Source organism: Pseudorasbora parva, chromosome 23 (genome assembly GCF_024679245.1).
Source record: "Pseudorasbora parva isolate DD20220531a chromosome 23, ASM2467924v1, whole genome shotgun sequence".
Classification (NCBI taxonomy): domain Eukaryota; kingdom Metazoa; phylum Chordata; class Actinopteri; order Cypriniformes; family Gobionidae; genus Pseudorasbora; species Pseudorasbora parva.
This window is the reverse complement of record NC_090194.1, coordinates 31,857,343-31,871,488: the sequence shown is the minus strand read 5'-3', so window position 1 is coordinate 31,871,488 and position 14,146 is coordinate 31,857,343. Positions and strand designations below refer to the sequence as shown.

At 42.7% G+C, this 14,146-nt stretch overlaps 1 protein-coding gene across 4 annotated transcripts in view; it reads left to right on the top strand.

Annotated features, from left to right (window-relative positions):
* The first annotated feature begins 815 nt into the window (after positions 1-815).
* The window catches only part of edil3b (EGF-like repeats and discoidin I-like domains 3b), a 51,368-nt gene continuing 38,037 nt past the window's right edge, over positions 816-14,146 (top strand). The window contains exons 1-4 of one of the 4 annotated variants that reach the window (XM_067433448.1): positions 818-1,106; positions 7,019-7,093; positions 12,500-12,529; positions 12,956-13,084. In XM_067433448.1, the coding sequence (XP_067289549.1) occupies positions 1,040-1,106; positions 7,019-7,093; positions 12,500-12,529; positions 12,956-13,084 (301 nt within the window). In that variant the 5' untranslated portion in view covers positions 818-1,039. Of the gene's footprint in view, positions 1,107-7,018; positions 7,094-12,499; positions 12,530-12,955; positions 13,085-14,146 lie in introns of all 4 variants that reach the window. The other 3 variants (XM_067433449.1, XM_067433450.1, XM_067433451.1) reach the window with 3 other exon arrangements.

The following is a 14,146-nucleotide window of genomic DNA, read 5'->3' as shown; positions in this document are numbered from 1 at the left end:
CTGATTTCTACCATAGTCACCTAAAATAAACGATAATACTGTAAAATCATCATAATAAATTATGTATATGGGTTTATTTTTTTATTTAAATATAATTAGCTAATTTATCTTTAAATGCATTGGTGGCAAATCATATTGTGGACTGATATCACAGGTGTCAATGTTTTATAAACAATATTTTCAGTTGTAGGGTGGCTTTATACGTTTTTAATCATTAGAGATGAGTAACATATGATTATGAACAATTATAATCGAGGATTTACTTAGGCTGTTAGGCTGTTTATGCGTAATATTCACATTTCATCGGGTTATAAATACATTCATACGAAGATGCTTGGAAAGTATAGGCCTAAAATGTCGAATGTTGTCACTTCCTCTTGTTGACCTACAGAGGGCGTTACACACACACACACACACACACACACACACACACACACACACACTTTGAGGCTACTTACTTTGAGGCTATCGTCAATCTGTAAATATAAATGAATATGGTATGAAGAACATCAATAGCAAATATGTGCAATACAAATGTTTGTAGTCATATAGAGCACACCATATAAAAACAGGGATATCTTCAAAAGTAAGACGTCACGTGATGTTCTTTATTTTCTTAAAATAAGCCAATAAAGTAGGCTTATATGGTGCATTATAACATTTTACATTTGCACGTGGGGATTTTACTTTGCGCATTTGGACAGTTAAATTAATTAGGCTACGTGCCCCTGTTTCTTTCATTTCTTTCTTAGTTTGTTTTGTTTAAATTAGCCTAGTAGGCTAGCTATTTAAATTCTATAGATATTAAAGTTAATTGTTTGATGAATGGATGAGTGGATCAGTGGGTGCGTCTTCACTGATGCTGTGAGTCCTGCCAGTGTCGAGTCTCCATCATCATCTTCATCACTGCAGTGAGAAGAGCAGCATCACTGCTCGGAGTCACAGCATCTCCGAGTCTCTCTGCCCTTATATCTGCATCCCAGCTGAGACACACGAGGCTTTACTGGAGAACCAGCGGACATACACAAGTTTCCTCGCGATGGTTCCTTTATTTTTGTTCCTGGTCGCCCGCATTGCCGCGTCCATCCCACATCCAGCATCCACGGGTGAGTTCACTGAACACAACTCTGTGTGTTGAACATACGACTCACATTTGCACAAAACAAACCTAAATTAAGTTTATTACACACGTCAGAACTTCCCGACAACGTGTAATGCGTTTATTCACAGGTCGGACATGAGCAGCATCACTTCGGTGTTTTATTCAAACGTCCTCAGACATAATTCATGAGGGAGATGATAATGAGATGTCGGGTTATTTCGGGCTTATATGATCAGCGCCCTCTAACAGTCGTTCAATTAAATATGATATTAATCCAAGCACATGCAGCTGCTTGACACATAAAGGAGGCAATGAATAGTCAAACGCCTGCTTGCGCATGTTTCATTGCTCTTAACGCTGTTATGGTCTGTGATAGTTGCTTGATATTACTTTGAGGTGAGCCAGAGGTCATCTGCACAATAAACAGGCATCAAAACACTATCTTCTGCAAGCCTGAAGAATCACCTTGTGTTTTTAATGGCTGAATCCAGTGTGATTGTTTAAATGTCATAGTGTGCATAGCTGACCTTTAAGTGGAATGACTCAGGACTGTCACTGAGATGTCATTATAATCAACTGGGTTAGTGTCGTTGTGATAGAGTTGTATGTGTGCAATTACTAATTAGAGTTGTTTTTAGCTTAAAATCTGTTGTTTATCATACCTATACTTTATTAAAATGAATATTATCATAATTTGAACAATGTACAGCCATAATACCATATTTACTACAAAAGTAAAATGGTTTTAAAGTAAAATGGCAATCCAATTCAGTTTACTTCAAACAGTATTAATTCAAAAACATCATATATTGAATCGTGTATTATTCATACATACAATTTATTTATTATTATTCCCGATGCTTACAAAAATGTTGCACTTTTTATATTAGGTGTGCTTAACTCCTACACATAAAAAATAAGTTCATTGTACTGTGTTCATACTGAATTGCAAAACACTTTTCTGCTATTGAGGTGGGATGCGGGACAGGTCAGGTGGTTATTGCTTGGTGGTTATTGGAAGGTTTAAGGTTGTGTTAAGGTCTAAGGGAAGGGTCAATACAGTGTATAAAAAAAAATCATGTCTCCAATTGATAATTTTCTAGTGACTGATCACATCAAAGTATTTAAGTTGGCCAAATTGAATTTCTGTGAATTGATGCAATTTAATTCACAGAAATACAATTTGGCCAACTGATTTTTTTTGATGTGATCAGTCACTAGAAAATTTTTAATTGAGGCCTTAATTTTTTTTTACAGTGTAGATGTAATTACAGACATAAGTACAGTGTAAAAACATGTACCCCAATAAGTGCATTGCATTAAATTATTGATTTAAATATTATTAGTAGTCAAAGACACTTAATATAAAGTGGGACTGGTACTTATACATATCCATCCATCCATCCATCATCTTCCGCTTATCCGGGGCCGGGTCGCGGGGGCAACAGTCTAAGCAGAGACGCCCAGACTTCCTTCTCTCTGGCCACTTCCTCCAGCTCCTCCGGGGGCACCCCGAGGCGTTCCCAGGCCAGCCTGGAGACATAATCCCTCCAGCGTGTCCTGGGTCTTCCCCGGGGCCTCCTCCCGGTGGGATGTGCCCGGAACACCTCCCTGGGAAGGCGTCCAGGGGGCATCCGAAATAGATGCCCGAGCCACCTCAGCTGGCTCCTCTCGATGTGAAGGAGCAACGGCTCTACTCTGAGCTCCTCCCGAGTGACCGAGCTTCTCACCCTATCTCTAAGGGAGCGCCCAGCCACCCTGCGGAGAAAGCTCATTTCAGCCGCCTGTATCCGGGATCTTGTCCTTTCGGTCATGACCCACAGCTCATGACCATAGGTGAGAGTAGGAACGTAGATTGACCGGTAAATCGAGAGCTTTGCCTTACGGCTCAGCTCCTTCTTCACCACAACAGACCGGTACATCGCCCGCATTACTGCAGATGATGCACCGATCCGTCTGTCAATCTCCCGTTCCATCCTTCCCTCACTCGTGAACAAGACCCCAAGATACTTAAACTCCTCCACTTGAGGCAAGAACTCTCCACCAACCTGAAGTGAGCAAGCTACCCTTTTCCGACTGAGAACCATGGCCTCGGACTTGGAGGTGCTGATTCTCATCCCCGCCGCTTCACACTCGGCTGCAAACCGTCCCAATGCATGTTGAAGGTCCCGGTCTGAGGTTGCCAACACGACAACATCATCTGCAAAGAGCAGCGATGAAATCGCGTGGTCCCCAAACCGGACACTCTCCGGCCCTTGGCTGCGTCTAGAAATTCTGTCCATAAAAATTATGAACAGAACCGGTGACAAAGGGCAGCCCTGCCGGAGACCAACATGCACCGGGAACAAATTTGACCTACTGCCGGCAATGCGAACCAAGCTCCTGCTCTGGTTGTAAAGGGACCGTACTGCCCTAAGCAAGGGGCCCCGGACCCCATACTCCCAGAGCACCCCCCACAGGGTGCCACGGGGAACACAGTCGAATGCCTTCTCCAAATCCACAAAGCACATGTGGACCGGTTGGGCAAACTCCCATGAACCCTCCAGCACCCTGTGAAGGATATAGAGCTGGTCCAGCGTTCCACGACCGGGACGAAAACCACACTGCTCCTCCTGAATCCGAGGTTCCACTATCGGCCGAATTCTCCTCTCCAGTACCCTGGCATAGACTTTCCCAGGGAGGCTGAGGAGTGTGATCCCCCTGTAGTTGGAACACACTCTCCGGTCCCCCTTCTTGAAAAGAGGGACCACCACCCCGGTCTGCCAGTCCATAGGCACTGTCCCCAACCGCCACGCGATGCTGCAGAGGCGCGTCAGCCAAGACAGCCCCACAACATCCAGAGACTTAAGGTACTCAGGGCGAATCTCATCCACCCCCGGCGCCTTGCCACCGAGGAGCTTATTAACTACCTCGATGACTTCAGCCCGGGTGATGGACGAGTCCCCCTCCGAGCCCTCAGCCTCTGCTTCCTCAAAGGAAGACGTGTCGGTGGGATTGAGGAGATCCTCGAAGTATTCCTTCCACCGTTCAACAATATCCCCAGTTGAGGTCAGCAGCTGCCCATCTCCACTGTAGACAGTGTTGGTAGGGCACTGCTTCCCCCTCCTGAGGCGTCGAACGGTTTGCCAGAATCTCTTCGAGGCCAACCGATAGTCTTTCTCCATGGCCTCACCGAACTCCTCCCAGGCCCGAGTTTTTGCCTCCACAACCGCCCGGGCTGCCGTCCGCTTGGCCTGCCGGTACCTGTCCGCTGCCTCAGGAGCCCCACAAGCCAGCCAGGCCTGATAGGACTCCTTCTTCAGCTTGACGGCATTCCTTACTTCCGGTGTCCACCACCGGGTTCGGGGATTACCGCCTCGACAGGCACCGGAGACCTTACGGCCACAGCTCCGAGCGGCCGCGTCGACAATGGAGGTGGAGAACATGGTCCACTCGGACTCAATATCTCCAGACTCCCTCGGGATCTGGTCGAAGCTCTGCCGGAGGTGGGAGTTGAAGATCTCTCTGACAGGGGGTTCAGCCAAACGTTCCCAACAGACCCTCACAGTACGTTTGGGTCTGCCGAGTCTGTCCAGCTTCCTCCCCCGCCATCGGATCCAACTCACCACCAGGTAGTGATCGGTTGACAGCTCCGCCCCTCTCTTCACCCGAGTGTCCAAGACATACGGCCGGAGGTCAGATGAGACGACCACAAAGTCGATCATCGACCTTCGGCCTAGGGTGTCCTGGTGCCAAGTGCACTGATGGACACCCTTATGCTTGAACATGGTGTTCGTTATGGACAAGCCATGGTTAGCACAGAAGTCCAATAACAGAACACCGCTCGGGTTCAGATCAGGGGGGCCGTTCCTCCCAATCACGCCCCTCCAGGTGTCTCTGTCACTGCCCACATGGGCGTTGAAGTCCCCCAGTAGGACGATGGAGTCTCCAGTCGGAGCACTTTCTAGCACCCCTCCCAGAGACCCCAAGAGGGCCGGGTACTCTGCACTGCCATTCGGCCCGTAGGCACAAATGACAGTGAGAAACCTATCCCCGACTCGAAGGCGCAGGGAAGCAACCCTCTCGCTCACCGGGGTGAACTCCAACACATGGTGACTGAGCTGGGGGGCTATAAGCAAACCCACTCCAGCCCGCCGCCTCTCACCATGGGCAACTCCAGAGTGGTAGAGAGTCCAGCCTCTCTCGAGAAGTGTGGTTCCAGAGCCTAAGCTGTGCGTGGAGGTGAGCCCGACTATTTCTAGTCGGTATCTCTCGACCTCCCGCACAAGCTCAGGCTCCTTCCCCGCCAACGAGGTGACATTCCACGTCCCTAGAGCCAGTTTCCGTGTCCAGAGATCGGGTCGTCGGGGGCCTCGCCTTCGACTGTCGCCCGATCCACTATGCACCGGCCCCTTATGATCCCTCCTGCAGGTGGTGAGCCCACAGGAGGGCGGCCCCACGTCGCTCTTTCGGGCTGAGCCCGGCCGGGCCCCATGGGGGAAGGCCCGGCCACCAGGCGCTCGCATACGAGCCCCAACCCCGGGCCTGGCTCCAGGGTGGGGCCCCGGCTGCGCCATGCCGGGCGACGTCTCGGCCCTTGTTTTTAATTTTTTCATAATGGGCTTGTGAACTTGTGAACTGCTCTTAGTCTGGCCCGTCACCAAGGACCTGTTTGCCTTGGGGGGCCCTACCAGGGGCATCAAGCCCCGGACAACATAGCTCCTAGGATCATTCAGGTACTCAAACCCCTCCACCACGATAAGGTGACAGTTCAAGGAGGGGTTATACATAGTTTCCACCAAAATACCATATTTGCTAGTTTTTACAGTAAAATGTACAAACAATATAATTTACCATGTAATAGGCTATAGTAAAAAATATAGTAAAACAGTAATATTGTGAAATATTTTTGCAATTTTAAGTTTTCTATTTTATTATAGCCTATTTTAAATTTATAAATATATAATTTATTCCTGTGGTATGTGTCTGCATCAATACTCTGGTCTTAACATTAGTATTATTATTATTATTAATGTTGAAAACAGTTATGCTGCTCAATATTTATGTGGAGACTATAATGTGTTTTTTCAGGTCACAAGTCTTTACTGTCACTTCTGATCAATTTAATGCATCCGTAAGTATTCATTTAGTTAAAAACAAAACACAAACAAAACAATGATATTGTCATGGGACCTGTCCCAACAACTACAATACTTTTGTTAGTTAAGATAGAGTATGAAAGTGTTATCCTAGTAGCAATAACTAGACTTACTTTTTTGGTAGAAACTGTGATTACCTTGGCACATTTCAGTTAGGGTTTTGTTAAATTAGAACTAAACTCTTTGAGGAATCGTTCATTTCCTTCCCAATTCACTGTGCTATTCATAATGAAATTGCAGCAGGTTTTCAGTGCCAGTGTTCTTGTATCAATGCACATAACACAACAAAGGTTCCTGGCATTGTGAAATTCATTGTACTGGAAAGGACAATACCGTGTGGATTGGGCTACTGTAATCCACTCTGAGCTTTATGCCCTCGGGTTGTGTCGGGTCAGTGTGAATCTAGACAGCTCCATCAGCGCTGCTTCTTTCGAAACACAAAATATTTTCTCTAACCTTCCATCTCACTTAACCTTACTGAAGCACTGACATTGTGTCATCACCAAACATCTGCGCTGCATCTTTAAAAGCCAGTGAGTGTATTCCAAAGTTTGCCTGACACGGACACCTGTGTAAACACTCAAATTTCCCCTCCAGAATCCTGTGGCTGAATAATTCAGGTCGAAATTACAGCGTGTCTGAGGGTAGCATCACAAACTCGTGCATCGCTCTGCGACACACATTTCCAAGTTGTAGAACCTGTAGATCTTAGAAAAGAACTTGTGTTTAGAAAAGAAGATGCATTTATTTCCTGTTTATATCTCTTTGTGTTTTGTAGGTGAAGTATGTGAACTGGTTCCGTGTGAGAATGGTGCTGACTGTCCCAGTACACCAGCTGAAGAAAGTGTCTCCTGTGAGTTGTTAAGGCACTTTTCAATGTGTCCTTTTGGATATGAGTTGCCTGAGGGCTCATATGATTTAATTTATTACAATTTTCCTCTGTAAGACCACATTCTAAAATATATGGAGCGATATGTGCCTCTGAGTTAAGTTTGATTAAGTTAGTTTATTCCTCATTATCTGACAACGTATCATGAGTTTGCAAGGCCCCCTTTCACAACAACTACTCTACCCTTTTCTTTTAAACTTAGTATGTTTTTTTTTACAACTAGCCTATATCTTTATCGTTATAGTTATTGTTCTGGGTGTGAACGGGCCTTCAGTGATATTTTATTTCTCCAAATAAAGCTTCTCTAAAGAATATTTGATTTAACAAAGAGCACTTTTCAGGGCTGTACAGTGCCGCACAGACATATATGTCACACATGCTGTGGAAAAAAAAACAGTCTGTGATGAATTCATTTGTTGTATGCTGTAGCAATAGTTCAGTTTTCCATGTGTGTAAAACACAACCGTTCGGGGTTTTTTTCAACATTTTTTTTTTTACAATAACATATTCAATGCGTTATTCAAATAATTTATTAAATTCTTGGTATTAATAATAAAATTGTTTATTTCTTTAGTATTTTAAGTAATCGCAGTAGTTACATAATTAACCCTGCTAGACTGTTAGAATCTGGGCTTAATGAAAAATAAAGTTCTCTTCATCTAAAAGACATGGGCCTTTGTGATGTTTACTGTAATTGCCATAATACTTCCGGGCAATAAAAGTACTACAGTTTGCAATTATAGTAAATGTAATAATCTGTGAAAATACTTATGGCAAATGAGCTAATGAGTGATCCTCTGCAGCCATCTACTGGTTATAATGGTCATTTTATATTAAAAGTGCTTGTTTACTAGCCTGACAAGCCAGACCCACATCAAGATGTTTGGTCTGGAAACTCACCATTGACAGGGCTCAATCTGAGGGGCGGGATAAACGGTTGTCTTTCAAACTCCCTCTGCACGTGATAGGATAGCGCTACAACCAACCAGAGCAACGAAGGTGAAGCAGAGCTTGTTAGATTAAACATTCGCTGTATCCGGTCGGCAAAACTCTGAACACATCTTCCCTTCTTAAAGGGTCATGAAACCCCCCTGCTGCAGCGGTGTTTTTTCACACCTTCGATTTGAAAAAGCTTGTTAAAAGGGGAGTGGTCGACTGTGAAAAGGTGGGATGGTATTGTGTGGAAAGAGGAAATGGTTTGCATAAATAGGGGAGTGTCAGTAGGTTGATTAGCGATACCAAAAGCAGCAGTTACAGCGGTTCTGAGACATGTTCTTGGTTCACGTTGGCATTGTTTACAACAGTGAGATTAAATGAGGGAGGAGTACAGCGAATGAGAGAGCTATAAGTGGCATGCAGCAGAGATCGCAAATCATTCAGCAGTTCATCTTACATTCAGTTTGGCAACGTCGACGTGATAAGAGAACGTGAACCCCAACATGCGATGTGATAGATATGTGTAGCCTAATTCTAGATCGGGGTAAAAGCGAAGGGGTTTGAGGCTAGTCTCGACCGCGCATCTGAAGCACAGAGCGACGCTCGCTGGGTTGCCGTGACGATCCGCGCTGTCTATCACTCGGCATCTAAATCTATATTTGTCCAAATATGCACGTTTCACTAAGAGCCCGAACACATGCGGTTTAGTGCATGGCTATGACCACAAATAAAACGGAGAAGACGTGGCTTTTGTTCATTATCCTACAGATTACAGATTGGTTATTTTGCACTCCTGACATAAATTAGATAGTCAACACTTGCAGGTTCGGCGTGCGATTGCTCAAGTTAATTTTACTTTACCGAGCCTTTGTAGCAAAGGCTTCCACAGACGGCGCCGGTTACACCTCGCTCAGCGCCCTTTACGTTATTTCGTATCAGCACAACGCCTCACTTTCCTCCGTGACTTTTCCGCACGCTGCTTCAAAAACTTCCCCACCATATCTCTACAATAATGAGGGAAGACGAGCCTGACAGAAGTGACTGTCGCATGCATATTAACTAAATTATCTTGTATGCATACTACAGCGCAGGGATTGGACTGAATGAGCTTTATGTCATGAATATATATCGAGAATCGCTCGGAGCGTCGACGTCAGCATGTGCCCAGCAACCCATACTTGGGCCGAAAAGGCCGCGCCGACGTCAGCATTTGTGACGTTGCTCCGACTAAGCTTTTCAAACCGGAAGACAGAAATCACTCTGAAAAATGCAAAAATAACTATTTTCACATATGAATACCATTAATGAGTACCCTTAGTGTTTTCAATGATGTGCAGCCTATACATATCTGTTTACATCTCAAAAAAAGTGTTTTGGGGTTTCATGACCCTTTAAGAATGACTTCAGTGCCATTCTTTGTTCTTTTCTCAGAGAAAAGCTTAACTCCAAGTCTTCCAGAGTCGCGGTCAAAGCTGATTCGAAAAAACCGCCGCCGTTCGCCAGTTTCTGTGTTTACTAGAAGCACGCAAACGCAACTCAGTCGTCGTCGTTATGGCCCCGCCCACCGACTCTATACACGATGTGATTGGCCCGGCAAGAGTTAGGCGATTACAGCTCAGAAAGGTATTGAGAGTTGCTAGACGATACTCGCGGGCAAATTAAATTTGCTGCCGCTAGGGTGCGTCTAGATTTCTAGGCTACTTGTTTACCAACAGGTGGCAGAAATCATCCACACTTTTTCCATGTTATCTCCATGAATTAAAATGAGAAATGTAGCTCTTCTTTAAATTGAATGTTACTTAGGTTTTAATGTTGTTGTAAGGGTTGAATTGGTAATGGATGTTGTTTGGATTATAGTTATAGATATTGGGCTATTATATGCAAAATTGACAATGTTAAAGGTCCCGTTCTTCGCGATTCCATCTTTCAAACTTTAGTTAGTGTGTAATGTTGCGGTTGGAGCATAAATAATACCTGTAAAATTATAAAGCTCAAAGTTCAATGCCAAGCGAGATATTTTATTTAACAGAAGTTCCCTTTCAAAGCCTACAGTGAACGGCCGGTTTGGACGACAGCAGGAAGTGCAGGGATGTAATGACGTCACTAGAACCGTTTGTTGACTAACCCTCCGCCCACAAGAACACGCAAAATAGGGGGCGTGGTCATGTTGCTCTCCCACGTGGAGAACAGCGCACATTCAGCGCTTGCCTCTCCCCGTTATGGTAAGAGGCGGGACCTTTCCGGGCAAAGTGCACTAAGCTGCTGTCCAATCACAACACGGGAAGCGCTGGCCTAATCAGAACTCGTTACGTATTTCTGAAGGAGGGACTTCATAGAACAAGGAAATCATCAGGCCGTTTTTAGGACAGGGGAAACAGCGCTGTACAGATAAGTAAATTATGTGAAAAATACTGTGTTTTATTACACGCGAAACATGAACTTGTGTTCACATCAGTGAACATCAGTGTGCCATAAATGTTATATGGCACACTGTAAACATAATCAAAGCTTCGAAAACACGCGAAGAATGGGACCTTTAAAGGTGCTCTATGTTGGATTTTTGCAGTAAAATATCCAAAAACCACTAGGCCAGTGTTATATATTTTGTTCAATTGAGTTCTTACAATATCTCAAATGTCAATATCGCAAATAAAATTGCTATTTTAACCAAAGAACTGGGACGTTTGAGGGAGTCGTCTGTCAATTGCGTCATATCTGCGTTACCCTCGGTTTCTGGTTTTATTTGGCAGAAACGCTTTACTCTTAGCAGTGTGAACAAGAGTCACAGCAGCCGCTGAGCGAACGCACATAACATAATTTTAAACACAATTAAAATGTATCTAATATGATTAATAGAGCTGTTACCTCATACTCATGACCGGAAAAGCGGAAAACGACGCCGGCGGCTGTGTCCCGTCATAATAAAAGTCCCGCTGCTCGCGAGCTGTGTGTTTGTGTAACAATCGCTTCAGGGGCCTTGCTCAGCTCCTCAACACTCGGTCCTGCTCTGCTTTACACTACAGTAACGTTAATAATCGCATCCATGAACATGATTTCTGCCCAAAACTTTCCCGATTCTCCTCCACCGGCTGTGAGGTGAAGACCTCATGTCCCAAGATTCTGAGCTCAGACTTGGCCTCGTCAAACTACGCATTTGTTTTGAATAGGCGCTCTCTAGCGGACGGAAAAATACATAGTGCAGCTTTAAGCAAAAAGTGTTAGAGCACCTATTATGGCATTTTGAAAATTACCTTTAATGTAGTGTGTAACATAGTTCTAAGTGAATGAAATGTCCTCCAAAGTTTTAAATCTGAAAGCACAGTGCATATAAAGTTATTGTCTCTCAAAAGAAAGAGTCCACTCTGAGTCATTTGAGTCAGACGAATACAGTCACAGTCACAAGCCGCTTCGTTTTGATGTCACCACGAAACATTAGCATATTGCCCGTCCACTTATTGTGCGCACTCTGCACAGAGACCAGGGAAACTTTGAACACTGCAGTTGATACTGGATAGCATCATGTCGAGATGATGCTGTGCTCTACAATGTGTTTATTGTGTTTCATATTGTGTAGGCATCTGGCTAACCGGCTAACTTACGTTATTATGGTCTGAAATACTACCGTGAAACAGCTGTGGGCCACTATTATCTAAAACAAAACCGTTTTTTGACCTTCGATGCATGTAAACCTGTTGTTGGAGACCTGTAAAATAAAATGAGGAAATTTTAAAATAGCATAATAGGGACACTTTAAGCATTTTGGGAAAAGAAAGAAAATGTTTGTCTGACAAGTTTTCTTGTTAAGGGTTGGATTTGGCCTGCCCTGAATGAGACTTCATCAGTCCTTTTGCCAGTCACCGGCCTGTTTAAGCGATACTGTGCTACTAATGGTTGTTTTATGAGATGTTGCGTACGTTTTATACTTGTGCTACAATTGCGCTGACCTGTGCTACAAATCAAGAATTTGTATTATCAAGAATCATGTTTGGCTGTTCTTGAGTTGCTATATGGTTCTTCAGATACAAATTTTGGCTTAACATTTTTGAAAAACCATCACAAAACATTTTAATGAGCATAACTGGTAGAAATGACAAGTTTTTAAATTAAATTATACAAAATATAATCATATGTGGTGTCAGACAGAGACTTATGGGGAATATCCTTTTACTTATTTTTACTGTAAAAAATATGGTAGTTTAAGTATTTGACAGTATTTTATATTACAATTACATATAATAAACATGTACATTATAGTAATCTGATTTATGTGGGAAGTACTGTAGCATTTTTACATTATTTTCCTGTAAATTAATTAAATGTTTGTATTGGAACTTTAGAAGGTTCTACGGTTTCATCTAACAGGAATCTTTTTTAATAGTGCAGATAGAATATGTCAGAAACTCACACGAACTATACAATCTGCTCTCTCAACAGCATCGGGCTGGGAAGAGCAATCTGTGACTGGTGAGTTTGTTTATTTCAAGTCTCCTTTAATGGTCTGTTCTCCTCATTTTAAGAAAGGTTCAAAAGAGCTTGCTCACTGAGACTCCAGATATAAATGCCATATTAAGCAGATGGCTCACGTTCGGCTTATGAGCTGTGAACATAAATGATGTCGGCCTCGATTTACATTCACTTGTTAATTCATATTTAAACATCTGCTTAGAGTTCATTAGGAAGTCACACTTTCTGGAATGGTCTTTTACAGCTAATGCAGTATTTAGTGTGAGGTTCAGACTGAGCTGAAAGACATGAAATAATAATCACCTTGTGGGAATAGTGCATGTGATCAAGCACACTAAACATCAAGTTCACTTATACATGAACCTGAAATTGGAACTTTAAATACCATCCTGCAGATTTCCGATACTGTGTGTTTTCCTGATTCAGGGCCCTGCCGCCCAAACCCGTGTCACAACGGAGGCGTGTGTGAACTTGGTGAGACCTACCGCGGTGACACTTTTGTTGGATATTTGTGCAGATGTCCCCTTGGCTTCGATGGTGTCCACTGCCAACACAGTAAGAAACATTGTGTTTTTTAGGCACATTTATTTGAATATAGTTTCAGTTGTAGTATGAGAAAACTTGTCAATATGAGTGTACCTTATCAGTGCAGATGTTTCTATCCTATCTATACACAGTGTAATGTGTTAAAAAAGTAACTGTTACTTGGTTACTTTTATGCATTAGGTTATTTTTTCTCCTTGCTGAAGTTCTTTTTTTGCATGTGTTTAACACAGTAATGCTCCTTTAACATTAATTTTCTTTTAAAAGCACATTTAAAATATTATATTGTTTGACCACTTAGAATATCTCCTGATCCCTAGAGCTATGTATTCCATTCAAAAAAATATCTTTAACCTAACAGGTTATATTATCTGTACAACTAATTTTATTAAAAGTAGAAAGTAATGTGTTGTGTTACGTTTGTACTTTTTGTCTGTTCCCACGCACGCATGACTGTGCATGTTATGGGGAAGACATTTAATTCAGTACTTTAAAAATGTTTAGCAAATTAATTAAATTTAAAAGTAAAAAAGTTACTAAAATATATGTAAATATATCAAGTAATAGTTACTTTACTGGTTACATCAAATAAAGTAATCTGATTAAGTAAAGCACATTACTTGTAATGCTTCTAACACTATTATTCAGACACCAGAAATATTTTTTTAACTAGTGTGTGCAGGGCACTCTAATTCATTTATGTAAGTGAGGATAGCAAAATAAAGTAAACTGTGACATATTATATCTAGAAATAAAAATTGGGACCAAACTGATTCAGAAACTTTGACCTGACCATGTTTGCTTAAGGTTAAATTGCTAATGCAACCTTTTACACCACAGACTGAACAGAATGAAGCATTGCTTGGTCATTGGTTGACCTAAATTGGTATTATCTAATTGTGTACTTAAATGTAACAGCTGACAGCTGATTGGTTGATTGTAATCAATTACATCCCTTTCTATCAAAGTTATATGACATTAAGATGAATTTGTTCTGACACAGTTCAACTCTGAGTTCTTGTCATATTTTATACCATTTTGTAAACTATAGCGAATAAACTGTGATAATGTGAG